General features: G+C 41.4%; 1 protein-coding gene and 1 long non-coding RNA gene across 10 annotated transcripts in view; one reads left to right on the top strand and one right to left on the bottom strand.

Annotated features, from left to right (window-relative positions):
• ASB11 (ankyrin repeat and SOCS box containing 11) overlaps positions 1-26,921 on the bottom strand; it is a 34,299-nt gene that overhangs the window by 4,610 nt on the left and 2,768 nt on the right. For 2 of the 9 annotated variants that reach the window (XM_040266588.1, XM_040266587.1), the window contains exons 3-8: positions 25,214-25,290; positions 24,158-24,263; positions 15,494-15,573; positions 10,297-10,404; positions 7,235-7,385; positions 3,612-3,746 (exon numbers count right to left, since the gene is read on the bottom strand). In XM_040266588.1, coding sequence (XP_040122522.1) covers positions 3,612-3,746; positions 7,235-7,385; positions 10,297-10,404; positions 15,494-15,573; positions 24,158-24,263; positions 25,214-25,255 — 622 coding nt within the window. In that variant the 5' untranslated portion in view covers positions 25,256-25,290. Of the gene's footprint in view, positions 1-3,611; positions 3,747-7,234; positions 7,386-10,296; positions 10,405-15,493; positions 15,574-18,872; positions 19,051-23,094; positions 23,323-24,157; positions 24,412-25,213; positions 25,291-26,921 lie in introns of those variants that run through there. The other 7 variants (XM_040266592.1, XM_040266586.1, XM_040266589.1 and 4 more) reach the window with 7 other exon arrangements.
• LOC120882569 lies at positions 2,036-8,451 on the top strand. The gene is made up of 2 exons (XR_005725519.1): positions 2,036-2,078; positions 8,363-8,451. It is a non-coding gene; the product is annotated as an uncharacterized LOC120882569 (long non-coding RNA).

The raw sequence follows: 26,921 nt of genomic DNA, 5'->3' as shown, positions 1-26,921 counted from the left end.
AAACAGTGCTGCGATGAACATTGGGGTACACGTGTCTCTTTCAATTCTCGTTTCCTCGGTGTGTATACCCAGCAGTGGAATTGCTGGGTCATATGGCAGTTCTGTTTCCAGTTTTTTAAGGAATCTCCACACTGTTCTCCATAGTGGCTGTACTAGTTTGCATTCCCACCAACAGTGTAAGAGGGTTCCCTTTTCTCCACACCCTCTCCAGCATTTATTGCTTGTAGACTTTTGGATAGCAGCCATTCTGACTGGTGTGAAAGGGTACCTCATTGTGTTGATTTGCATTTCTCTGATAATGCCACTGCAGTATTCTTGTCTGGAGAATCCCATGGACAGAGGAGCCTGGAGGGCTACAGTCCAAGGTGTCACAGAGTTGGACACAACTGAGCAACTGGCACACACACACAGTATCTCATAATGAACAGACATTTGCATACCCTATGACCAGCACTTCGTATCAGATATTGTGTGTGCTTATTGGTTGCTCAGTTGTGTCCTTCTCCAGGGGACCTCCCTGACCCAGGGATTAAACCTGCATCTCTTATGTCTCCTGCATTGGCAGTGGGGTTCTTTACCACTAGCGCCACCTGCGAAGCCTCAATAGTAGAATGGATAAAGACACTGCACTATATAGATACACATTATGTATTACTCAGTTTATGTTTTTACAGTTACTTGTAAAAACATAAACATATCTTACAAATATAGTTGAGCAAGAGAAAGTGAAGTCGATCAGTCGTGTCCGACTCTTAGCGATCCCATAGACGGCAGCCCACCAGGCTCCCCCGTCCCTGGGATTCTCCAGGTAAGAACACTGGAGTCGGTTGCCATTTCCTTCTCCAATGCATGAAAGTGAAAAGTGAAAGTGAAGTTGCTCAGTCATGTCCACTTTTAGCGACTCCATGGACTGCAGCCTACCAGACTCCTCCGTCCATGGGATTTTCCAGGCAAGAGCATAGGAGTGGGGTGCCATTGCTTTCTCCATGAGCAAGAGAAGGCAGGTGCAATATTAAACATATTATATGATGCCTGTTATACAAAATTTAATATATATAATCTAACTAAACAAAATTCTGATTATTAATGAGAACTTAGGTAGTAAAATTAAAGGGAAAAGGAAATAAATCATTACCATAAAGAACAAGATGTAATAACTGTTTCAAAGGAGGTAGGGTAAGTATAGTTTTGGGGAGCTGTCACAAGGGGGACTTGTCTTTGCAATGTTTTATATGTTTTCATGGGTTGGGTTGCAATGGCAGTTGTTTATTACTTTAAGTTACATATTTTCATATATGCACACCTGCTGTGTGTTACAGTTTGAGAAGTTGAAAAATAAAAGATGTATTTTTGGTAGTAAACTATTGGCAAAACTTTACATATCAGGTTGGCACAACTATGTGAAAAACCATTTGTCATTAACTAATAAGATGAAGATGTCAATTTAAAAAAAAGATATTTTTAGTCATTTTAAAACTGGAAATAGAACTGCCTTATGACCCAGCAGTCCCACTGCTGGGCATACACACCGAGGAAACCAGAATTGAAAAAGACACATGTACCCCAATGTTCATCGCAGCACTGTTTATAATAGCCAGGACATGGAAGCAACCTAGATGTCCATCAGCAGACGAATGGATAAGAAAGCTGTGGTACATATACACAATGGAATATTACTCAGCCATTAAAAAGAATACATTTGAATCAGTTCTGAGGTGGATGAAACTGGAGCCTATTATACAGAGTGAAGTAAGCCAGAAAGAAAAACACCAATACAGTATACTAATGCATATATATGGAATTTAGAAAGACGGTAACGATAACCCTGTATGTGAGACAGCAAAAGAGACACAGATGTGTAGAACAGTCTTTTGGACTCTGTGGGAGACGGAAAGGGTGGGATGATTTGGGAGAATGGCACTGAAACATGTATAATATCATATGTGTAATGAATTGCCAGTCCAGGTTCGATGCATGATACAGGATGCTCGGGGCTGGTGCACTGGGATGACCCAGAGAGATGGTACGGAGAGGGAGGAGGGAGGGGGGTTCAGGATGGGGAACACTGTACATCCGTGGTGGATTCATATTGATGTATGGCAAAACCAATACAATATTGTAAAGTAATTAGCCTCCAATTAAAATAAATAAATTTATATTAAAAATTAAAAAATAATGAAAGAAAAATAAATTTCATTTTAAAAAAGATATTTTTAGTCATTTTAAATGCTTTACTTGCTTTCCCATAAGAACTGTGTGACATTCAAAATTAAATATTTGCGGCTCATTTTAGTAGCTATTTTTTTTTTGGCAAAGGACAAAGCTAAGTTTATTTCGTATTAGTATTGAAACTGGAATCAAAAAAAAGGTTAATGAATTAATATAGGGAGTGACAAATGAAAGGGGATTTAAAAAAAAGGACAAAAATCTCGGAGAAAAAAATTCCTATTTAAACATTCTTACTATAATCTGTACTTTTATGGCAGTGGCCAAATTTAGGGAATCTTTAACCAAATAATAGTTTCAAGATCTTTTAGTTTTCCTTGGACTCTCAGTTTCTGTATATGTCTTTGAGAATTTAGAAATGACTAAATAATTTAGCAGGATTAATCTAAAGTATTCTATGGGAAGTGTCTGCTAAATTAAAAGACACTTGCTCCTTGGGAGAAAAGCTATGACAAAACTAGACAGCATATAAAAAGCAGAGACACTACTTTGCCGACAAAGGTCTGCTAGTCAAAGCTATGGTTTCTCCAGTAGTCATGTACACATGTGAGAGTTGGACTGTGAAGAAAGCCGAGCGCCGAAGAATTGATGCTTTTGAACTGTGGTGCTGGAGAAGACTCTTGACAGTCCCTTGGACAGCAAGGAGACCCAACCAGTCCATCCTAAAGGAGATCAGTCCTGAATACTCATTGGAAGGACTGATGCTGAAGCTCCAATACTTTGGCCACCCAATGTGAAGAGCTGACTCACTGGAAAAGACTGATGCTGGGAAAGATGGAAGGGGCCGACAGAGGATGAGATGGCTGGATGGCATCAGCAACTCGATGGACATGAGTCAGCAAGCTCCGGGAGTTGGTGATGCTGCAGTCCATGGGGTTGCAAAGAGTTGGACACAATGGAGCAACTGAACTGAACTGAACTGATCCTCCTGGTAACCACACCTAGTTTCCCTCTGGGGAAACATCTTCTGTGATTCCCAGCTCCTCTGTTTCCAGCGAAGCTCAACCACTGCTGTGCAGACTGAAATCTAGGCCTAAGCCAATCTGGTCAGGGTATTCCCTTGGCCACCATGACTGGTTCAGAGATGGGCATGTGACTCAAAAAGAGCCAGTTAAATACAACTGGTTGTTTTCCCCTTGGATTTATGGGAAAGAAACTCTTGCTCTCCCTTGAGGCCACCAAGGAGAACCACACCAGGTAAATCGAGCCAATATCAAAGGAAGCACAACTGAGAACTACAGACACTCATCTCTGAAGTTCCATTTTAAGCACTGAAACATCAAATGCTGTCAGAATTTTGTCCAACCTGACAAGAACTTTGTCTGTGAAGCCATGGAAGAGCAAGATTATTCAGTTCTTCTCATGAAAAGACTACTGGAAGTTACCTAATTCTAGAAGCTTCTTCACACAGTCAAGCCTCTGGTAGGTGCAAGCCACATACAAGGGAGTTCCGAGGTGAGGCACTTCTTGGTCAATGTTAACGTTATTTGCCAGCAGAATCTCCATGCACTCTCTATTACCTGGTAGAACACAAGAAAACCTCACTCAAGTAAGGAAAATATTAACTATTCACAGAATTATTGGTTATCTGGAATGGGCTTTAGAAACAACCTAGATTTTTTTTTTTTGGTAGCAGAAAAAAATTGGGGAGTGGGGGAAATCTTAGAAATTTCCAAAATAAAACCATTAAAAAAAAAGAGCATGCCCATGCATCCCCCACTGAAATTCTTCCTCGCAGCCTTTGAGGTACCTGCAACCAAACCAAGGGTTCCAAGGAATACAGATGAAATCACTCTCTATAATAAGTCCCTGGTTTACAGGCAGAGGCTACAAGACCCAGGGGGACAAATGACTCATGCTATTATTACTCTGAAAAGCCAGTGCTCAGATCCAAGGTGGAGAAGGCAATGGCAACCCACTCCAGTACTCTTGCCTGGAAAACCCCATGGATGGAGGAGCCTGGCAGGCTACAGTCCATGGGGTCACCAAGAGTCGAACACGACTGAGCGCCTTCACTTTCACTTTTCGTTTTCATGCATTGGAGAAGAAAATGGCAACCCACTCCAGTGTTCTGGCCTAGAGAATCCCAGGGACGGGACACGACTGAAGCGACTTAGCAGCAGCAGCAGCAGATCCAAGGCCCAACCCTGACCCATCCTTCTCCACTACAAATCTCTCCTCTTCTTTGCCCACGCATGTAAGATTGGGTGGATGACCATGCCATGCACCTCCTTATTTTGGTTAACCTGGAAGACTCTTATGAGAATTAATAAAAAGCTTAAAGTATAAAATCTATTCAAATGCACTTTAGTGGCTAAGTTTAGCAGCTAACAAGAACTATATAAGCAAGCAATATCCTTTGAGAGTTGGCCCCATTAATAGACAGACATGATTAATTTGAAGCATATGAACAATTTGTTTGGAAGCAATTGCTTCTGAGGTATTGACAGGAGTTTTACAAAGAGTTTGTTCTTTTTCGAAGGTTTAAATGTTTCCTTAAAAAAAAATCTTATTGTTGATTAGCTTAACCAATCTTTTCTTAGATGACATAAAAGTAAGCTTCATCAAGCCTGCTTGACTTATCACAAATTCTGAATTAAGCATAATTATGCATTAAACCTATAAATAAAGATTCTGCAAATTCAAAACTATTTGTTCAACTAAGTAATTTTATACCCGGATTATAGCACTGATCTGTCAAAGTACTAACTCAGACTGACCGCCCCCTCCACTTGTTCATAGAGGTTTAAAGCTGTAAGAATTCAGAAATAATAGCTAATCAGGACCTAAAACTGCCTGGTAAATACAGTATATCTAATAAACATTTTAAAATAATTCTTGTCCCTTTTTTTACAGAAGAAACTGAATCTAGCTTGAGTTAAATTTAAGTATTCTCAGGAAGATTTTTTAAAATGATATAAAAGTCAAATGACTGGCACTAACATAGTATCTAGAATATAAATTTGCTATTTGTTCTTCTGTTCTGTGGACATGACACAGAAAAAAATGTGAGGAGACACATGAACTCATTGTTCATAAGTGTATATATATATGTATGTGTATATATATGTCACACACATAGATACCAAGCACTCCATATATAACCATCTAAACACTGCAGAACTACTTAATTCAAACGATTCCCAATATTTATCTATTTTAAAACTTGTGGATGGAAATGCAAATAATAGATTAAATTTTACTTCAAATCAAAATTTAAAATATTTTAAACACTCTCATTTCATTTCCAAAGTAGACTATTTCCCTACAACTTAAAGGACTTACTTTAAGTTTGGGAAATAATCAGCATCAATTATTAAGAAATGTTTATCAAATATGTATAGGACATCAAAACCATAGAGATTTTACATTGAGATTTGGGGATTTTGTATCATTTATTTTGTGTGTGTGTTCAGTCATGTCTGGTGTGTGTGTGTGTGTGTGTGTGTGTGTGTTTTGGGGATTTTGTATCATTTATTTTGTGTGTGTGTTTTGGGGATTTTGTATCATTTATTTTGTGTGTGTGTGTTCAGTCATGTCTGGTGTGTGTGTGTGTGGGTGTGTGTGTGTGTTCAGTCATGTCTGATTCTTTGCAATCCCATAAACTGTAGCCCACCAGGCTCCTCTGTCCATGGGATTTTCCAGGATACTGGAGTGGGTTGCCACTTCCTTCTCCAGGGGTTCTTCCCAACACAGGGATCAAACCGAGTCTCCGGCAATGCAAGAGGATTCTTTACCACTGTGCCACCTGGGAAGCCCTATCATTGATAGTAATCCTCTGCAAAAATAATAATAATAATAATTTAACCAAGTGACAGGTTTAACAACCTAGGACAAATCTTTCATTACTGCCTTTTGAAATACTTTAATCCTCATTATACCAGCAAAAATCACTGTTCTGCAGTGTTCTAACTTCTCCATTGTATTTCTTCTTGTTAATTAAAATTTTAAAAAAACTTTGATTGTACTACACAGCTTGTAGGATCTCAGTTCCCGAGCAGGGACTGAACCTGGGCCCCAGCAGTGAAAGAGCCGATGCCACCTAAGCACTATGCCACCAGTGAACTCCCTCCACTGTATTTCTGATCTCAATACAAGAGAACATCTTCACTGCTGGTTAACAGAAATGTCATTCTTTGGCTGTTACCTCTGACAAATGGTGTTGGGCCTTTCGATGGCTCTTCTTGTTCATGTCTAGTCTATGCACATAGGTATCTATCTGGCTAAGTCAGGTCTTAGTTGTGACATGCAGAATCTTCAGTTGTGGCACATGGGTCTAGCTCCCTGACCAGGGACTGAACTCAGGCCATCGGCACCAGGAGCTCAGAGTCTCAGTCACTAAACCACCAAGGAAGTCTCTGCACATCGTTTTTCTAATTCCTTAATTTTACTCTTTCCATCATTTCTATGAGACTATAGAAATCTAGAGTCCATTCAAGGTTTCCAATGGCATGCTTTTTAAAGCTGGAACTTTTTTTCAAGAACTAATGACCTTGAGAGCCACCAGCTCATCTAGAATATATTGCTTGTTGTGGACAGTCACCTTTAATCTTCCATTAGAGAAACGATTAGCCTGGGCTTTCAGACACTTTCATAATTAATTTTATGGTCGTGGTTGATGTTTTATGGGCTTTGGGGCATGAGCTGTTCTCTTCTAGTGAGGACAGAGACAGAAACACAGCACAACTCATGGAAGTTACCCCTGTACGCGCAACTCCACCAGCTCCCACCCAAACACCAGCAAAGAGCCTCAAGTAAGGCCGACTGAGACTGAGCCCAGGAAACAGGACGGCTGAGGCAGACAGCCATTCCCAGCTCTAAGAAAAACTATGTCATTCCTTGGTGTTATTTCCTATTGAAGTTACTGCTGTAGGATTAATTAAGCCACATCTAGGCTCCTGGTGAAGAAGGTCTGGGAGATCCTTACAAAGTGAACACTCTACCCTTGATTCATGCAGACTGAAGGGAGCCCCTCAATGTTATGTGTGTGATGCGATGCCCCATTTACCTCTCTTCACTGCCTCGTGGATGGGTGAGGCCAGGTGCACCTCGAGCTGGGCCTTGGCGCCAAACTCCAGCAGCACGTTGACGCACGCAGCACTGCCACTGCAGCAAGCATTGAAGAGGGGCGTGGCTCCGTGAACTGTCACCCCATTGACCTAACGATGGGCAAAGAGAGAACCAGACAGTTTGCTCTTTCTTTCTCACCATCTCCCAGCGTGCATTCTTATGTAACTGCGTGGGGAAACGTGCCATGCTGGTCAATGAGTGAGACAACTCTATGTCCTTACAGTATTGTTTTCTAGGTACCAGTAGTCTATCAACTGTCACCTATAAATAGCATCACAAGTGGGGCAAAAGGGGACAGTTTTTAAATGTATTCAGAGGTACTCTAGAGCTTCTTAGGAGCCTCCTGGCTATTGAGGAGTGATCCTATATTGTGGTGTTGAACACGGTCTCTGGAACAACTATGGCTGGTGTTCAGATCCCAGCTCTCTCTTGTGTGCTCAGAGATCTTGCTTGGGATAGTAACCTCCAGTGCCTGGGTTTCCTTATCTGTAAAATGAGGACCATAAAAGAAATGACCTCATGAGGTTATTGGGTGGATCAGCTGAGTTCCTATATGTGAAACACCTAGAACATTGCCTGGTGCCCAGTAAGCATTCAATAAACATCTGCAACAACAATTATTTCCGCTTTCCATTCATATGGAGCTGACTCCCCCTCCCAATCATGAACAAACAGGTCAGGAATGAAAAGTACTACCAAAATCATCTAGCATAAGGTCCCAGAATCTGTGCTTACAAAAAAATATCCTCAGTGATTCCCTCGTAGTTCTTTCTTGCCACAGATTTCCTTTCTGGTCTATTATAATCCACACAAATTGCATATGCCAAAATGACTCCTGAGGAGATTGTGACCAGGCAAAATACACAAAGAAAATAGCCACCAACATGGTGTCTTTACACAGATGTACAGAACAGTCTTTTGGACTCTGCGGGAGAAGGCGAGGGTGGGATGATCTGAGAGAATAGCATTGAAACATGTATATTCTCATATGTGAAACAGATCTCCAGTCCAGGTTCAATGCATGAGACAGAGAGCTCAGGGCCAGTGCACTGGGATGACCCCTGAGGACACCCATGGCTGAGTCGTGTGAATGTATGGCAAAAACCACTAAAATACTGTAAAGTAATTAGCCTCCAATTAAAATAAATAAATTAAGTGGGGGGAAAAAAAAAACTCATGGTATCTTTAACCAACCTCAGTGCCTTCCAGGGATCTGAGAGGCCTGTGAGAACCAGCACAGCTGGGAGGCATCTTTGAGTATTAGCAACAGATTGAAAAGAACATTCCAGAATCAAGGTATTCAGTCGGGAGACTCTGATAAGACTGAAATATAGGACAATGAGGGTTGAATGTCAAACCATTTTGCCTCAACAACTAAGGATATATGCTTGTGATCAACAGGATCCTAAATTGTCTTGTTTCAGAAACAAGATATTTCCCCACAGTGCCAGGATAGTCCCCGTTGAATTGCAAAGTTAAATAAGATACTAAGATGGCAGAGACAGACAAGGACAGGGACAAGTGTAGGTAAATTCATACACTCTAGAGATTCCTGGGATGTTGTGATTAATCAGATAGGGAGATGGAAGACTGAAGATGACTTCAGGTTTGAGGCTGCAAATCCAAGAGGAGGAGCCGGTCCTAGAGGGAAGATCATGATAAGCACAGTTTCAGATGCACCAAGCTCGAGGTACCTGTGGAACTGCCAATTTTGAGGAATTTTCTATTGATAAATCAAGTTTCTCTTATTCCTCTCTTATTGTGATCTGAATGTTAAAGAAGATAATATTTACTGACTGTTCCCTCATGAGACTGCCAAAGACAAGAGACCATGTTGTTCTCCTTTCTTTGTCCCCCACAGAACCTCCAAGAGGCTCCTCAATTTCTCACTTGTGACTCCAGTGACCTAGCTTGACAGGAAATGGCCCCCACCCAACCTTGCCCTCAGAGAAGCACAACCTAATGAACATACACAACCACTGTGGCATCAGGAAAATCACTTTGCCTAAGGACGACTGTTACATTCAGTTCTACAACTAGAAACCCAACTTCCATATAAAACGCAAAGACATATCTTCATTAAGCACTTAAAAACGTTACAGTTCACAAAGAAAAGAATATAAGGGCTGAGTTTCAAAATGAAATTAACATCAAAACAATATCTAGTGCTAATGCAACACTGTAAATCATATCCTCCAATAAAAATTTTTAAAAATCAGTATCTGGTAACTAAATAAAGGTCACTGAGATTTTCACAAGTATTAAATTCATAATTCTATTCTGATATCTGTACAGCCCCTCAGTCACTCCTTGAAAAGGAGAGAATTTTAAAATAAAGTTCACTTTGTACTGCTTTTCCATGGTACTATTTTATTACAAGCTCATTTAGTCTGCTAATTTTGCTCAATAAAAATCGTTGTGGGTGTACAATGCTGAATTAAAAGTGGTTTTTGTTCTTTTAAAATGTGTTCTTTTAAAGGTTTTTAAAATAAATTTTCCAAGATCAGTTTTCAAATGACTTTCACTCAGGCTGTTTTTTTTAACCCCCAAGTTAGTATCAGTTTTGAATGAATTCTGTGAATTACCTCATCTGAACATTTGCACAGGGACATAGAGGCCATAGCTCAGTCGGTAAGGAATCTGCCTGCAATGCAGGAGACCCAGTGTCGATTCCTGGGTGGAGAAGATCCCCTGGAGAAGGAAATGGCAACCCACTCCAGTATTCTTGCCTGGAGAACCCCATGGACAGAGGAGCCTGATGGGCTACAGTCTGTGGGGTTGCAAAGAGTTGGACACAACTTAGCAACTAAACTACTACTACTAAAGAGGCTGAAGAAAGGAATATACCAGCAGTATTTTCCTGACCATCCAAGAACATGCGCCCAGATGGGCCAGGCCTGCACACCCCACCGCAGATAAGCGCATTCTGGAAGGTGATGGGTCTGTAGGGATTAGGAGCTGTCCCAGGGCACCAAACCCGCAGGCAGGGCTGCTACTCACATGGGCACCGTTCTCCAGTAAGGCCTTAGCGCAGGCCACATGTCCGCCAAGGCATGCTTCATGGAGAGAAGAGACCCGGTTAATTGTTACCAGGTTCACATTGACGCCCTACAATTTGGAGAGAAGTGGGTTAAAGGCTGTGTCAGCAGTAAGAATGGAAACAAGGTTGTGGGTCTTGTTGGTGGAGTGTTCAGACTGCAGATACCATCTAGAGAGGAGGAGAGGCCATGACCAGGGAAATCGAAACATGGCTAGGAGCCTCTGATTCACTGATTCAGCAAAAGTTCATTCAGCACTCTGGACCGGGCGATGTGCCAGCATTTGGGGCTTCCAAGCTTGTAACACGGCTCTCTCTCCTCTAAGAGCTTAGTGGGGAGAAAGAAATCGTGGTGGGGTGGGGAAACCCAGCCAAAACACTGCTATTCATACATTGGCTGTAGACCTTCCACAGCTAAACAGACTTGACAGGCACCTTGGTCCCTGTAAGACATGCACCCTGTTTGGTAATCAAGGACTTTCTGGCTCCCTTCTTCTTCCCTTCATCTCGTACTTTTTCCCTCGTCTTCCTCATCTACCCACTTCCCCTTTCTTCCTCCTCCTGTCACATGTGGAGTCTTTCCGATCCAGGTGGCAGAGTCCCAGGGTGGGGGGTACAACCGGATCTGGCACAGAAAGATGCCGCTCAGGCTCAAGAGTAGTCAGCAAAGCAGACAGTGCTCCCGGGATTCCGGTGCCGTAGTAGCAGTGATGCTGACCGTCACACCTCCACTGACACTCATCTCCTTCCTCAGATCCCAATATCTACACCCAGTCCTAGCACATCTGCCCTCCACATCCTGCTGTGCTCCACTTTCCTCCCCTTGGAGTCCACGTGAGATGCTAGGCTCAACCTAGCTGCCAGCCAGTGCTGACTTCATGCCCTGATTCTATTTTTGGGGGTGGGGGGAAGGGGCGGCACTGTGGCATCTGGGAACTTAGTTCCCCAACCAGGGGCTGAACCTGCGCCCTGTGCTCCCTGTATTGGAAGTACGGAGTCAGCCACTGGACTGCCAGGGAAATCCCCATGTCTTGATTCTAACAACTTAGCCCTTACCACTTCCTCATGATCACCACTGTTGGTCTGTAAAAGCATTTAGGTTCTGCCAGGACCCAGTCAAGTTGTGCTTATCGAAAGCACAACTGAAACCCTCCAAAACCTAGTGCATGATCCTGAACCCCAAAGCCCAATCTGTTCGCACCCCTCTTATCAGACCTCCATGGTGCTGGCTGCATCCCTCCAGTGGCCAGCAGCTGGGACTGCCCACTGTGCCTCACTGGTCTGTCTATGTTTATGTCCTGAATGTGACATCATTACCCCAGAGATGTGCCATGTATTTACAACTGGATATCTAATACAAGGTTTCCTTTCCTTTTCCCATATATATTTTCATTTTAAGAAAATAAAAATTACAGCATATTAAAAAGTAGTCCACAAGAAATTTCCTGGCAGACCAGTGGTTAGAACTCCGTGCTTTCACTGCCGAGTGTCCCCTCCAACCTTGCTCCCAGTTCAATCCCTGCTCGGGCAACCAGAATCCCGCAAGCCCTGGAGCTTGGCCCAAAAAACTCCACAAGGTGGCAGCAGTGTGCTGGGAAAAAAAACATTGATCCTGTGCAAACTCTCAGAATCCCTGCACTTGTACAATGCTGGAGAAGACTCTTGAGAGTTCCTTGGACTACAAGGAGATCCAACCAGTCCATCCTAAAGGAAATCAGTCCTGAATATTCATTGGAAGGACTGATGCTGAAGCTCCAATACTTTGGCCACCTGATGCAAAGAGCTGAGTCATCAGAAAAGACCCTGATGCTGAGAGAGATTGAGGGCAGGAGAAGAAGGGGACGACAGAGGATGAGATGGTTGGATGGCATCAACTCGATGGACATGAGTTTGAGCAAGCTCCGGGAGTTGGTGATGGACAGGGAAGCCTGGTGTGCTGCAGTCCATGGGGTCACAAAGAGTCAGACATGACTGAGCAATTGAACGACAAGAAATAATGGACAGGCCTGAAAGATGAGCTACAGAGAATCACATGAGAAAACGGAGGAGCAGAGTTCAAATTACTGATAAGATCTGAGGTTCCCAAGCTGTCGGTGACAGCCGGTGTGATCATCATAAGTTCCTGATCCTTGGTTTAATGCTTTGCTCATAGCACATCAAACTATCTGTATGTAAAACAGGGTAGAAAATAGAATGCTTACCAGTGTGTAAGGGTAAATAAGAGGGATGTGCTATGAAAAAGGTGAAAAATTCTCCATGAAGAATGCTCTTTACATTTTGTAGGACACTATAGAAACCAACATGCTTTTGAAGTACAGTTAAAAATAAAGTGCTAAAAGCAATGTGATAGCCTGGACTGGATCCTGGAAAAGAAAAAGGAGCTCAGTGGGAAGACTGGTGTCATCCCAGTAGTCTGTAGTTTAGTTAGTGGTGTTCTACTAATGTTCATTTCTTATTGTTGACTAGTTACCAGGGTTATGTACAGTTGAGTGAAGGGTATGCTGGAACTCTGTGTACTATCTTTGCAACTCTTCTTTAAAAGTGTTCTAAAAGAAAAAGTATATTTACTAATTGGAGTAGGAAATGGCAACCCACTCCAGTAGTATTCTTGCCTGGAGAATTCCATGCACAGAGGATGGTTACAGTCCAAAAACTAATAAAAATATTGAGGTGGGGAAATTGGAGGAAGGAAGTGAATGCACGACTTTTCACTGTGTATGTTTTTCTGTCATTTGATTTTCCTTTTCTTTGTCTGTGTGGCACGCGTGACTCCAGCCCCTGACCATGGATCGAACCCATGCCCCATGCACTGGCAGTCCAGAGTCTCAACCACCGGACCACCAGGGAGGTTCCTATCATTTTAATTTTTAAGCTATGTAAATATGTCACATATTAAAAACACTCCAACCAAGTAACATTTTAAGTGCTTAATGACTGAGGAGGAGGAGAGAAATAGATGACATAGATTAAGAAGTACCAACCTTCGGTTACAAAACAAATGAGTCATAGGGATGAAACGTACAGTATGGAAAATATAGTCAATAATTCTGTAATATCGTTAGTGACAGAGGGTAACTAGACCTCTCATGGTAATTATTTTGAAATGTATAGAAAGAGCAAATGACTATGTGGTGTAACAGGAACTAACATAGTGTTGTAGGTCAATTATACTTCAAAAGCAAGTGAACTTACAGAAAAAGACATCAGATTTGTGGTTACCAGAGGAGAGGGTGGGGGTGAGATCTGGATAGAGAGAGTCAAAACGTACAAACTTCCAGGGATAAGTACTAGGGATGTAATATACAACATGATGAATAGAATGAACACTGCTGTGTGTTATATATGAAAGTTAAGAGAGTAAACACTGAAAGTTCTCATCACAAGGGAAAGAATTTTTTCAGTGTGGGATCTATGTGAGACAACAGATGCTCACTAAACTTACTGTGGTAATCATTCCATGATGTGTGTAAGTCAAATCATTATGCTGTACACCTTAAACTTATACAGTGCTCTTGGCCAATTATATCTCAATAAAACTGGAAGGAAAAATTCAAACCAAATAAATTATAAGTACTTAAAAATAAATGAGCAAGTGATAAAATCAAGTGCAAAGTCCATTCAACTGGCAGTACTGTTTCCCTTTTGCCTCTACTTTCTTAAGAAGTAACACAACTCAAGGGAGAAAGGGAAAAAAAGGCACACACACAGAGAAAAAGAGCAGTGTGTCCAGCTGTTTCTATTCAAAATAAGAAAGCCAGCTTTGGTGGTACCTAGGATGTGGGAAAAAAGCTCTAATGACTTACTTCCTCTGTACATGCATAGACTCTAAAACAAAGTAATGGACTGTGGATGCTTTCATCCATCTCACAGAACTTATTATATTCACGGTGCTGCTGCTGCTGCTGCTAAGTCGCTTCAGTCGTGTCTGACTCTGTGCGACCCCATAGACAGCAGCCCACCAGGCTCCCCCATCCCTGGGATTCTCCAGGCAAGAACACTGGAGTGGGTTGCCACTGCCTTCTCCAATGCATGAAAATGAAAAGTGAAAGTGAAGTCGCTTGATCGTGTTTGACTCTTAGCGACCCCATGGACTGCAGCCTATCAGGCTCCTCTGCCCATGGGATTTTCCAGGCAAGAGTACTGGAGTGGGATGCCATTGCCTTCTCCTAGGAATAGCCATAAATAGCCTTAGTAACTATGACTTGAATAAATCTTTCCTAAGGAATAACATCTACCCACTTGTTGACCTATTTCATGTCTGCTCTTGAAATAGTGGATCATCAGGTAGTGAGCCTCTAAGATGGCTCCTAGTGATCAAGATGGCTCCTGCCCCCTGGTATTGGCTCACTTGTATACTCTACTCCCCTTGGGTGTGGGCAGGATTTACTGACTCCCAGCTAAGAGAATATGGCAGAAGCAATCAGATGTCACTTTGGAGATAGGCTACAGGCTATGTACTGAGACTTCCTTCTTAGGCTGTCTCTCATGTCTATGGAAGAAGCCAGCTACCATCTTGTGACACAGTCCCAAGGTGAGGCCCATGCATCAAGGCATTGAAAATGGCTAACAACCTCATAAGTGAGGTTAGAACCAGATCCTTCCCCTGGTCAAGCTGTGAGATGGCTGCAGCCCTGGCTGACACTCTGCAGCCTGAACCACCTTGGTTCTGGCTCTAAGAGATTTGGAGCCAAGAGACTTGGAGCCAGAACCACCCAGCTAAGCTGCTCCTCAGTCTAAAGAGACCATGAGTATCTAACTGTTTGTCCTTTTCAGCCACTATGTTTCAAGATCTTTATTGCACAACAATAGCTGATAAATGCAACTTCAAGGCTGCTATTATTAAGGCACAATGGGAGAGAATAAGGTGAGTCAGTGCAACATAAGTTTGAGAGCATCCTCCATGAGCCTCATGGGGAAACGTTCTATGATGCAAAAAAAAGACCCAGAAGGGGAAGGATGGAAATGGGCCGAAAATCAGCCAGTTCCCCAAGAAAGGAGAGGCAGGAGGAACAAAGTGAGTTGGGAGAGGATACATCCATTTACAACAGTCATGCTGGGACCCAGATGGAGCCAGCAAGATCCCTGCTACCTTTAAAGCTGATTAAGAATAAAGCCTGATTATAGCACAAGCACAAAGGATCGAGTCTTTCATTTACTTACTTGTGCAATTAAAGTTTTCAGGGCCAGTAGGCGCCCCTGAGCTGCCGCTTCATGAAGTGGAGACCGATCGGCCCAGCAATCTGAAATACACATCAAGCTCAGAGTCAAGATCAGGAGTACTCTTCCTCCTACTGTGAGGACAGGAGGTCTGAGGGAAGAGGTGGGGAGCTGGCAGCTGCATCAGGTGTTCCGGTCAGCCGCTCTCAGGTGACACAGGGGTGTGGTGCTGTGGGTGGACAGGGAGCACAGACCATCTCTCTGGCTTTGGGGACAGTTTTCCTAAGGAATACATTTCATTCAAATAAATACTGCTCAGTGATTGAATCCAGTAACTCTGAATAGTCAAAATGAAGGACAAAGCTGGTTCATGAACTTTCCCACTTTCCTTCTGCCCCTGCCTCCCGCCCCACCTTCACCTCTACCCTAAGACTCAATATCCTATATGCCAGAAAGGAAAATCTTAAGGGGTCAGGGAAAATGGTTTTGTTTGAAATCCCCTAGATAATTCTTTTCTTTTGGTAATGAAGCCAATCTGTTATCATTATGCAGAATGTTGTTGTTCAGATGACATAATTCTCCAAAAGTTTATGGTGGGCAGTTTGAATGTGATGGATAAGCATGGGGCCAGTGGAGCCCCACTGCCTAGGTTCAAGTCCTGCCTCAACCACTATCTCTGGCAAAATGCACAAGTTACAAAAATCATTTGAACCTTAATTTCCTGATCTGTAAAGCGGGGGAACAGTAATCTAGTATTTAGCAGGTTTTTGTGGTCTCTAAGTAGGCTGATAAAGTACATCCACAGTGTTAGTGCTCAAGAAAATGTAGGGTAGGGCTCTAAGAAACAACCTCAGAACCACCTTACAAATATATTTTTCTTGAAATTGCTTGTCAAGAAACAAGACTAACCTGCTTAAATGTGCATTTGAGAAGCAACCTTCTATGAAACATGCCAAAGGCAATCATTTGTTTTAGAAGAAAATTTATACCAGTTTGCAAAATTTGGCCTTTCTGCCAATAACTGTGTTCTTGGTACATTGTCAAGCATGTCATACAGTTTGCATTTAACACAAAGAGTCTGTCTTATCACCCTTTTCCAGGTGATCCTGATGGTGCTAAGAACTCAGACTTTCCCATATTTGCAACCTTGACCAAAAAAGAAAAATTCCACCAGATTTTTATTTTCTCTAACCCTTTGGGTTATGAAAAGGGAAAAAGCTAGAATGGGCTCTACAGGGTTGTATTGAAATTGGAGCAATTAGAGCAACTGGTACGAAAATGTAATTTTCAACATATGAAAAGATGGTGCTTACAGAACTATCTATGGGCTGAATGTGTGATCTGGTGACCCATTTGGTTCTCTATTTCTCTACAGATATATCAATATATCTATACCTATAGTTAGATATTGGAGAAGGCAATGGCACCCCACTCCAGTACTCCTGCCTGGAAAACCCCATGGATGGAGGAGCCTGGTAGGCTACAGTCCATGGGGTCACAAAGAGTCGGACACGACTGAGCAACTTCACTTTACTTTACTTCATAAGTTAGATAGATACAGATGTATCTTGACAGACAGACAGATTAGCACTGTCTGTGTTGTGAAGAAACCTAACCAGGACTCCTTGGAGAAATGGCTGATTCCAAGGCCAAGCCAGGAAAGATATAAGATGGGCTACAAATATCTTGTCAGAAAGTAAGTGCTCAATGAATGATTGGGAATGTCAAAAAGTAGAGAAAGTGCCTTGAAGAGAATTCCACTGGCCAAATACAGGACGATTTGAGCATGAAAATAAGTCATGATTATACCCAAGCAAAAATGGGAATCTCTAAGGCCTCACTGATATAAATATATTAATAGGGAGAAGAGAAAGCTCTTCCTCATAGTAGAACACCAACTTGAGACACGTAGGAGAAATCATAAAATCGGCCTTAAATGTTCTCCCCACAGAATAATTATAGTTATCAAGGGAACAAGGGTAGGTGTACAGTTGAACAAAATTGTAGGCACCACCTTGCCTGGGGAGATCAAAGTTAACCTGAGAAGTGATGGAACCAACTGGCACAGTGTGCCATCTGAGGCAATGCGACAAGCAACATCACGTACTGCAGGAGGGAACACAGTGAAAAGAACACAGCACCGCTTGGAACATTCCTACTCAAAACACACAGCCTGTGTCTAATTATGAGGACACCGAGAACCAACTCAAACTGAGGGACATTCTCAAAATTAACTGGCCTGTAACCAGACTGAAGGAGGCTGATGGGACATAACATCTAAAGATAATACGGCTGCCTGGATTGGATCCACTAGAGTGGGCTCTAAAGGGTAATACTGAAATTGGAGCAATTAGAGCAACTGGTATGAAAATGTGATTTTTCAATATATGAAAAGATAGTGCTTACAGAAATATCTATGGGCTGAATGTGGGATTTGGTGACCCATCTGGTGCTCTATTTCTCTACAGATATATATCTATATCAAGGATTATTAACAGGACAGTTGGGTAAATATGAATGTAGACTGGGCAGAGAAAAGTGGGAATTCTTTGTACTTTAGTTCCAAAATAAAAACTGTATCTATTTATATCTATCTCATCTATCTAATCACTGGTGAATTACATATTCCTGATATGTAGAATGCTTTTTCTAATAAGAAAAACAGACTGAAATTTTAACCTGAAAATATATTATGTTTTTATTTCCACTTGTTCTTGAGTCAGTTAAGCTGATGAGTGGATTTTTAAATCTCTTTGGACACTGATCATTTGCATAAGCTGGGAATAATGAGATAATGTATGCAAAGAATCCTCCATAGTCAGCCTGGTTTTCTTTGACTACATCTCCATCTCATTCAATATAAGACTATCGCCCTCACCTCACTGCACTCAGAGATGGACAACCACTGGAGTTGGCAGGGTGGTCTTCCCCTATGGATGGCAACTCAGTGCCCTGGCCAATGTAAAAAGCAAACCCACAGCCATGGCTTGGTTATTCTTGTGTCCTAACAATAACCAGTCAACCCGAGTCACCTGAAGGCACTCTTAAGTATTTGCTTAAAACCAAGATTTAAATGGCAACTTGCTATTATGAGAATAATTCTAGCAATATTAACTTAGAATAGCAACATGAAATGGCCTTATCTAAAACCTGCCTCCAAGCAGACTTTCATGTCCCCTTTCCTGCTAGGAAGCAGGCATCTTAACCATGACTTCATCCTATTTCTAGTAACTTTCTCTTACTCATCAGGCCCCTAAGACCCACACCACACACACAGCCTGGACCAATCTCTCAAAATGTCACACTGATGAAGTAGCCAGACACAGAAGAGGATATGCCACATGATTCCATCTCCACAAAGTACAAAAGGGGCCAGACTCACCTGGGGTGTTTGGAGTCAAAAGCACCATGGTTTGTGCACTTATCTGTATTTATATCCTACTGCCAGAAAGTGATTTCAAAACCACCCGTCTACCGCTCCATCCGATTTAAACTGTCATCTCCACTCCTCTGCCCACACTCAGCAAGAGGTGGCAGTCTCTCCGCCCAAGGGCAATACGTTCTCACACAGGTCCCCACTTCCTTCTTGACATGCCAGCTCCTCTGGTACCATGGAGGTGGGGAGAGGCAAGGGGGATGGGGACCCACCTTCCCAGGGGCCTGGAAGGAGGGCAGTCTTGCCCACTGGGCCTCAATGACAGGTCTCGCTCCTGGTTCCCATGCTAGCTCTCCACACTGGGGCTCCCTCCTAGGCCCCTGCCCTACATATTGGCCTTGGCCACCTCTTCTCCTGTCCCGTCCATACTGCATCTTCTGATGCCCACAACTCGCCGTCCCCGCCCCCCCACCCCACCCCCCCACCAGGCTGGCAAGGCCAAGGCAAGCCTGCAGGCCACCTTGTGATCCTTAGAGGAAGAGAACAGTGATCCTGGGCTTGTCTGCTCACCACTCTCCAGTTCTCTTACTCCCAGTTGAGGAGCACAGGGGCACTTTGGTGAGTCACCTGCCTAAACAGACTTCCAGCTTTACAGTGAAATGCCAGTCTCCCCTCCTTCCTGGCTCCAACTTATCTAAACTTGCTTCCTCCTGGACACTCCATCCCTAGGCTCTCAAGACAGGAGGGAACAGTCCACATGTACAACAAACACTTTGCCCCACCTCAGATCTTATTTCTGGTTAAGTGGCAGAAACAGGACTGAAATTCAAGGTTTTGAGAATTGAGAACACACCCTCTTTTGGTTTTAAGAGCTAGTGCTTTTTCCACCCTGCTCATCCTTCTGGGAGATTGACTCGTGGGGAACGCTTTGCTGTATGCCTCTTCTCTCTGTAAATCACATGAAATAAATCAAATGGATTGCCTTCAGTGTGGAAGTCATTTCGGTTTCCCAACTGGAAATAAAGCCACTCTCAGGGAAGTCACCTTCCCAGTCACTCTGTTTCCCATCACTTGTTTCAAAGGACTTTGAAGAGTATTCACAAAAAACCCTCTTCCAGAAACTCTGCTATGGTGGGCTCTTCTGTTTTTCTATTCTAATTCCCAACACAGTCTCTTGGCCTTATCATTCTTGTTTTGCAAATTGGAGCTAATTATGAGAAATTGAGGATAGAAGTTATTTGGCAGCTAGAGAGTTTTTCCATTCCTTTCAGGAAATATGCATCTAAGCTCTCCAAATAAATGAATGCTGAAGTAGGAATCAGCCCTTCGCTTCTGAGGCAGTCTATTTTTAGTTATTTGGCAGGCTTCCTGTGTCACAGGGCCGTGGGCACATTTTGAAGATAAGTTTACTTTACCAATATGTTTACTTGTTCCTGATGAGGTGTATGGAAAATGTTCAAGTACTTTTTTCATTCCCCCCTTTGACTTTTTCTCAGAATGTGATTTATATCTCTGGTTCTCAGGCTCTTGTAATAACAATTTCATGACAACGTCCAAAACCATAGATTTCAAGAACAAAATGGGTTCAGATGGAATATGGTTGTCCAAGTTCCAGGTATTCAAGATAAAAATCAATTATTAATTTTTTGCAATTTTACCCTTCCTAATTTCAACAAGTATTTGAGACGACTGGTTTATTTATTTTTTTTAAAAATTGCCTGACTGGTTATCATCTCTAGTGCCCATAGAGCAATATTTATTCTTTCAAGTTCCAAAATCATATAAAGGAATATCTTCTCCAACAGCATTTACCAAAAAAAGAAAATTTCAAGAGAATTTTGGATGTGAATCAAGATACAGATAAGAACCTAATAGAATTAAATAATATTTTAAGGATAACAAAGGTAACTGGAAAAGACATAAGAAATGCCCCAGTTAACGAAAATATTATAATACAACTGAGTTAAAATGCCCACTCTCTTGAACACTCAGCTCTGGTCAAGAGATGAACTACTGTCAATGAACATCGTTCTGTAGTGAGTCAAAAAGAAGCTTCCTTTGAACCCACTAGGAATCAAGAGAGTTGAGCAGAAGACAGGTTGGGTGGCAGAGCCCAGCCGAGGACTGTCAGTCCCAACGTGAGACAGCCAGCAGGCACTGTGATACATAACCACTCAGAGGATGGGTGGGCCGAGGCTTGCGGAGACAAGCACCGACACTGAACAAGATGAGGTGGAGGGCCGGGCAAGAATGGACTGAAGGCAGGAAAAAAACCGGTGAGGTGGGAAGGACAGGAAAAAGGAGGCAGGGTGATGAGTCAGGCAGAGGCGTGGCCATCAAATCAAGGTCAGTCAGTCCTTTGAATTTAGAAAAACAAGGACAACTAATTTTAGGCAAAACACTTAGAAGAGAATTCATTCTTTTTTCCAAGGGTGTAATTCCACTATCTCTTATCTGCAACTGTAAAATTCCCCAAATTCTGAAAACCAAGTCTTTCCCCAGTTGTATCCAAGATCCTCTGGCAGCAAAACATGGTCATGACTCAGGTTTAACAACCTATTATTTTTAATTTGTATTTTCGCTTAGTGTGAATATTGATACTTTCACTATAGAAATACTGAAACCTCTGCAGGAGGCAGCTCCAGGCTCTGCTGGGAATGCTGTGGTAATATCCAGTATACACACTGTGTAATCCTTTTCAGTATCCGCTGCACGCCTGAATCCTGAAACGTGTCTGGCCCAAGGTTGTGAATAACAAATTATCAACCTGAATCTACATTTTATTTTTTATCAAGTTTGATGACCAAGTTACTGTACTAAATATAGAGCTTCAGTTCTGACCAAATTAGCAAAGGTTGAAAAATCATGCACAGCCCTCAGGAGAGAGAATGTGTCTAGAGAAACATCTGTGGGCTGAAGGTGGGGCTGGTGAGGCATCCAGTGCTGCAGATATGAGAATATCAAGGGTCAATAACAATGTTTCGAACTCCAAAATACATATCTATCATTGACAAGTTACACAAAGAAGCCTGAAAAAACTAAAAACCACCACCCAACCCCATAGCTGAACTCAATTCTGATGACTTATTTACAAACGGAATAGTTTAAACCACAAAGAAAGTATCGAATGATGTACTCCAGGATATTAAAAAAACTTTACAAAAAATTTTACAGCCAAAAAATGATACTAAATGAGGGATGTGGTGCTAGGTACAGCATCTGAAAGTGCTAGGATCTATGGCAGGCTCAACTCTGTCCTGGCTGACGTTTTTACTGCCTCTCCTTGCTTTTGATAGCCCTGACGATAATTTAAAGAAACAGAATATGCTATTGGAGTCAAGAAAGGTAACCTTGGGCTGAGATTTTACTAAGTCAATTAGCTGACTTACTGATTAAATGTCACATATTTTCCCAACAAATATTTGTCTGACCAACGAGCAGCAAAGTCAATTTCTGGTGTGAGTTGAACACTCAGACAAAATTTTGTTCTTGGTTTTTAAAATGTCTAGTTTTAAATATATATAGTATCTGACTATTAACAGTGTCAAAAGAAAAAAAAACTGTTGGAATCCTGTAAAAACCACTGTTTCTCACATATAACCACCTACATCATTATAAAAGGCTTTACCAAATCTGGATATACTCTCTATTATATATGTGTGCAATGTATAGAAGTAAACGCACCATCCTCACACACATATATATGTATGTATAAAGGAAGGAAATTAAACTGCAAAATTAACAGGCACTATTCAATCCACTGCTTCTTGTTAGTGATCATCGAAAAACATGTTTCTGACTTTTGTAACACCATGCCATTTGCAAATTAAATGAATATCATCCTAGGAGCTTCAACAAGTAAAAGATATTTGAGCTAATAAATGAGTTATATTTATGAAAATTGTATTACGGCTCCAGGTTTTGATTATTATAAACCTTTCTTAAGAGAGTTCTTCACTGAGGACCACAAAGGCAGAAATAATGCACACGAGCACCAAGAAAAAATGTTTTCAACATGCTCTTGCTGATATTGACTGTCCGACTTTACCTAATTCTAACTGTGAGGATGATGTATTTATGAGAACATCAAAACTGTGTGATGGAAACTTTTAGACAGCCCCTGACTCGATTTACAAATTAAATTAGAAAATAGCTTTTCAGATTATGCTTAACTTGAAATTAAAGTTACTTTTAGGCTTTTTTTTTAAACCAAGTCAAAGCAACATACCTCCCTGAAATGTATGACAAATATAATCCCCAAAAGAAATCTCTTTCCACACTCCAAGGCTTCTGCCACTTTCCGAAACTTCGAGATTCTTCTCATTTTCCCCCGTTAATTGAAGCATTTTGAGGCTTTGTTTTTGGAGGTCTTATCTCTTTGGATAGGGCTGCTGTTCCCTAGAGTCCTTAAAGTTGTCTAGTGTATTGGAATCACACAACGTAAGTCTATTTTGAAAAGAGAATCCAGGATGCAAGATGAAATGGATACTAGATAAAGAATGAGGTAACCCTGGAACCCTTACGAACACTAAAAATACATAGGGAAATAAGGAACTCTGTTTATGAATAAATCCTCCTCTTATCAAGTGGCAGTCCCAGCAGTAACAATATCTGATTCATTTACTTTTGCAGCATCTCCCTACAATTAAGGTGCATCATTTCTTGAAAGAAATAGAGACTAAATTCTGCAAAGCATGAGACTTTAAAATGTTTTGCCCAAAGGTTGGCATTTCATATTGTAATGTTTGCTGTGCTTTGCACCGTGTTGGGTATAAATGGATTCAGTGAAAGGGTTTCCCCTGACAGTGACAAGTGGCTAAGCAATTCAAACTGCAAATGACAGCATATATATATATATTATATATATATATGACAGCATACCTATGGCTGCTTTAAATCATTACTGGTCAGTCCATTTCCTGGGGAAAGTTTTGTCAGAATGTATTGTTAACATTTGATTAAAATATTTAAGAAAATAATCCTATAAAGTAATTTTGCTGTTAGTAGAAACGAGGTTTCTCAAAATACTGTTAGAAAGCCACTATTCTATTTACTTCTTAAATAGTAACTGCTAATGAAACTACTAACTTGCAGAAAAGCTGAAAATCTTTCACAAATTGGTGCAGTCAACACCCTTTGCTACTTTAAATAATTTTTTTAAGTAACGCAAAGTATAAATAAAATACTCAAAGACAAAGTATAAATAAAATTTGTCTTCTAGAAATACTATTCATATGAATTATCTAGGAGGTTTCTTTTAAAGTATTGGGAACAAATTCATGTATTTTTACCTGAAATTTCACCAAAGATCTCTTCTGCTATCCTAGCCGCTTCTTTTCTATTTCCTTTGACGATATAGAAATGGGTTAGGAGCGCCAAGAACACTTTAATTAAAAGCTTGAAGAAAAAAAAAGTAGCAAACATTGTAATAAAAATGTTTTTAAAGCCATAGGAAACAGAACCGTCCTCCATTTTGGCTTACACTCTGTATAGGTTCTTGGGACTGCAAAATTTCACCGAGTTATAATTGGTATCATATGACATCTATTTTAAACCTTCTAGCTCTCTGTGCTCCTGTTACGGAGAACTGAGTTTGTAGATTCTAAGCTAACTGTGATTTGGCGACTGCATACACTGACATTCATGGCAATGTTAAATGAACGAAAGAAATTTCCTTCGAACCAGAAACACCCAATATTTCTAGACCTACATTCCTCAGTGTTGTTTAACAAACAGGATTCAAGTCCAAAATGTTTTTACCCCTCAATTCCAGTTTTTACCACGTTCTATTGAAAGGCAGGATTGGAAAGATAGAACAAGCCTCTCAGATCCCATGGGGATGAAGCAAGTTATTTGAAGTTCATAAAAAAGAAGTACTAATATTACATTCTGTGCTTCTGGTGGGAAGTACCAGTCCCTGGAATGCTTCAGTATTCTCTTCATTCTGAGGCTATAAAGCCCAAATCTAAAATATGACCAGTTATAAAAGACTATTTACTCTAAGGCAGTATTTAATAAAGGGCCCAGCTTGGATGCCTTTCCAGACTGGAAGCATTAGACCACTTGCTGTAATAGCTTCATCCTAGACAAAGTCCCCTAGTAACATTTCTGATCTTTACTTCCTATTGTTAGGAAAGGTGGTGTTTCTTTCTCGAAAATGTGGGCTTAGTCAGTCATGGAGGACTCATAATGAAAAGGATGAAGATGCCCTATACTCCGGGTGAGGTATCCAAAGATTCTATCAATCAGTATCTTCCCTTGCTGGACAATTTCTCCTGTAACCCTAACTCTTCAACATGCATCAGCTGGCCAATACAAGTAAAGTTGATTTGTTTAATATACCTCACCTGGGAAAAACAGATGCAGAAACTCGAAGTGTCCTCTTTCATTCTTGGCTATATTAGATTTTCTAAATTTCTACAACCTATTGGAAAAGACAAACCCAAATAAAATTATAGGAGACAACTAAATCAACCTTATTTAATAAATGCTTGATGCAAAACTATGGGAGTTTCTCCTAGCACTCAGACAAATTAGAATGACTCCCTATGTAAGAACTATCTCCCTACACTCTGTGAAAGAGTAAGACATGAGAATCAACCCTAAGGCACAATATATAATGTATCCATTTCAGTGTAGTATCTCCACACCATCACAAACTTGTGTGGACTTATGTGGTTTCCATTTGCAAGGACAGATACTAACACACAAGGTTTTCTTTACCAAGCTTAGATTACCTGGCCAAGCTATTAAAATACATAAACACAAGCATTTTAGTTCTTTTCATGTTTCTTTCTCCAACTGTTCTGGAAGAAGGCGATCATTTACCCATGTTGGCCCAGTGATGTATCTAGTAATACATAACATTATTCAATCTTGTTTTGAACTTAATTTTTTCACCTAAAACATGACTGTACTTTTCATTTTACATACCAGAAAAGCTGGCTGTGAGAAGCTCGACTTTTGTACTATTTAAGAGATTATCTTTACTATATTTGAGCACTACGTTTGAGATGGCTGTAAAAGGCTACCGAAATGACAAGTTAACTTAGAGTATCTTGTAAAGAAGGTAAAACCATCTAGAGCATCAGGGTTTCTCAGCCTCGGCACTACTGACATTTTGGACCAGATAATTCTTTGGTGTGCAATGCCAATGCCCCATTCTTATCCAGTTGGAACAACCAGAAATGTCTCCAGGTATTGCCAGATGTCCCCCAGGGGGCAAAATCACCACCGCCACATCCTGCTGAGAATAACTGAGCCACAGTCAAGTGTAAAGGATAACAGAAAATCAACTCCCCAAAGGACTGTTGAATACAAATCAAAATCTACTGTAGAGAGCTTTGATTTTCAGAATTTCATATTTTAAAAATCCAGCACAGGATAATACAACTTAACATCTTTGGAGAATGCAGAGAAGGACAAAAAGGCCTGCAAAAAACCTTTGCAAAACTAAATACAGACCTATTATACTGTGACTGAGCGAAAAGTAAGTTTTGGTGTAATATAAATCAGAACATATCACTGGAGACTTTCTTGCTGGTCCAGTGGCTAAGATTCCGAGTTCCCAGTGCAAGGGGCACGGGTCTGATCCCTGGTCAGAGAACTAGATCCCACATGCCACAACTGAGACCTGGAGCAGTCAAATAACTATGTAACTTTTTTTTCTTTTTTAAAAAGAACCTATCAATGTAGGGAACTGCTTCCAGCAAAGGAGGTGGGAGAAGCTGGGCACTGGGCTGCACCCCATAGGCCTGCCAAGCCCTGTACTTGCCCAGCCTCAAGATCAAAGAGCCCAGAGTCAGTGATAGAGACATCAATGGTTTAATAGATGGGGGATCTTACACATCTGAAGCAAGGTCCTGGAGCGACACCCCAATTCGTGCTATAGATAACAGGTAGCAGGATGGCAGGACATGGAGATAGGAGGTTTCGCTACTAAGGGAAGGGGCAGATTAGCAGCTACAGGGGAAGTGAAGTCAGGTGGCTCATCAGTTACCAGGGAAATAGCACAGGGACATGCCCTTTGATAAGCTATCAGGTGGAGATGTTTGA

Source organism: Oryx dammah, unplaced genomic scaffold, assembly GCF_014754425.2.
Source record: "Oryx dammah isolate SB20612 unplaced genomic scaffold, SCBI_Odam_1.1 HiC_scaffold_23, whole genome shotgun sequence".
Lineage (NCBI taxonomy): Eukaryota > Metazoa > Chordata > Mammalia > Artiodactyla > Bovidae > Oryx > Oryx dammah.
This window is presented reverse-complemented; position numbering and strand designations above follow the sequence as displayed.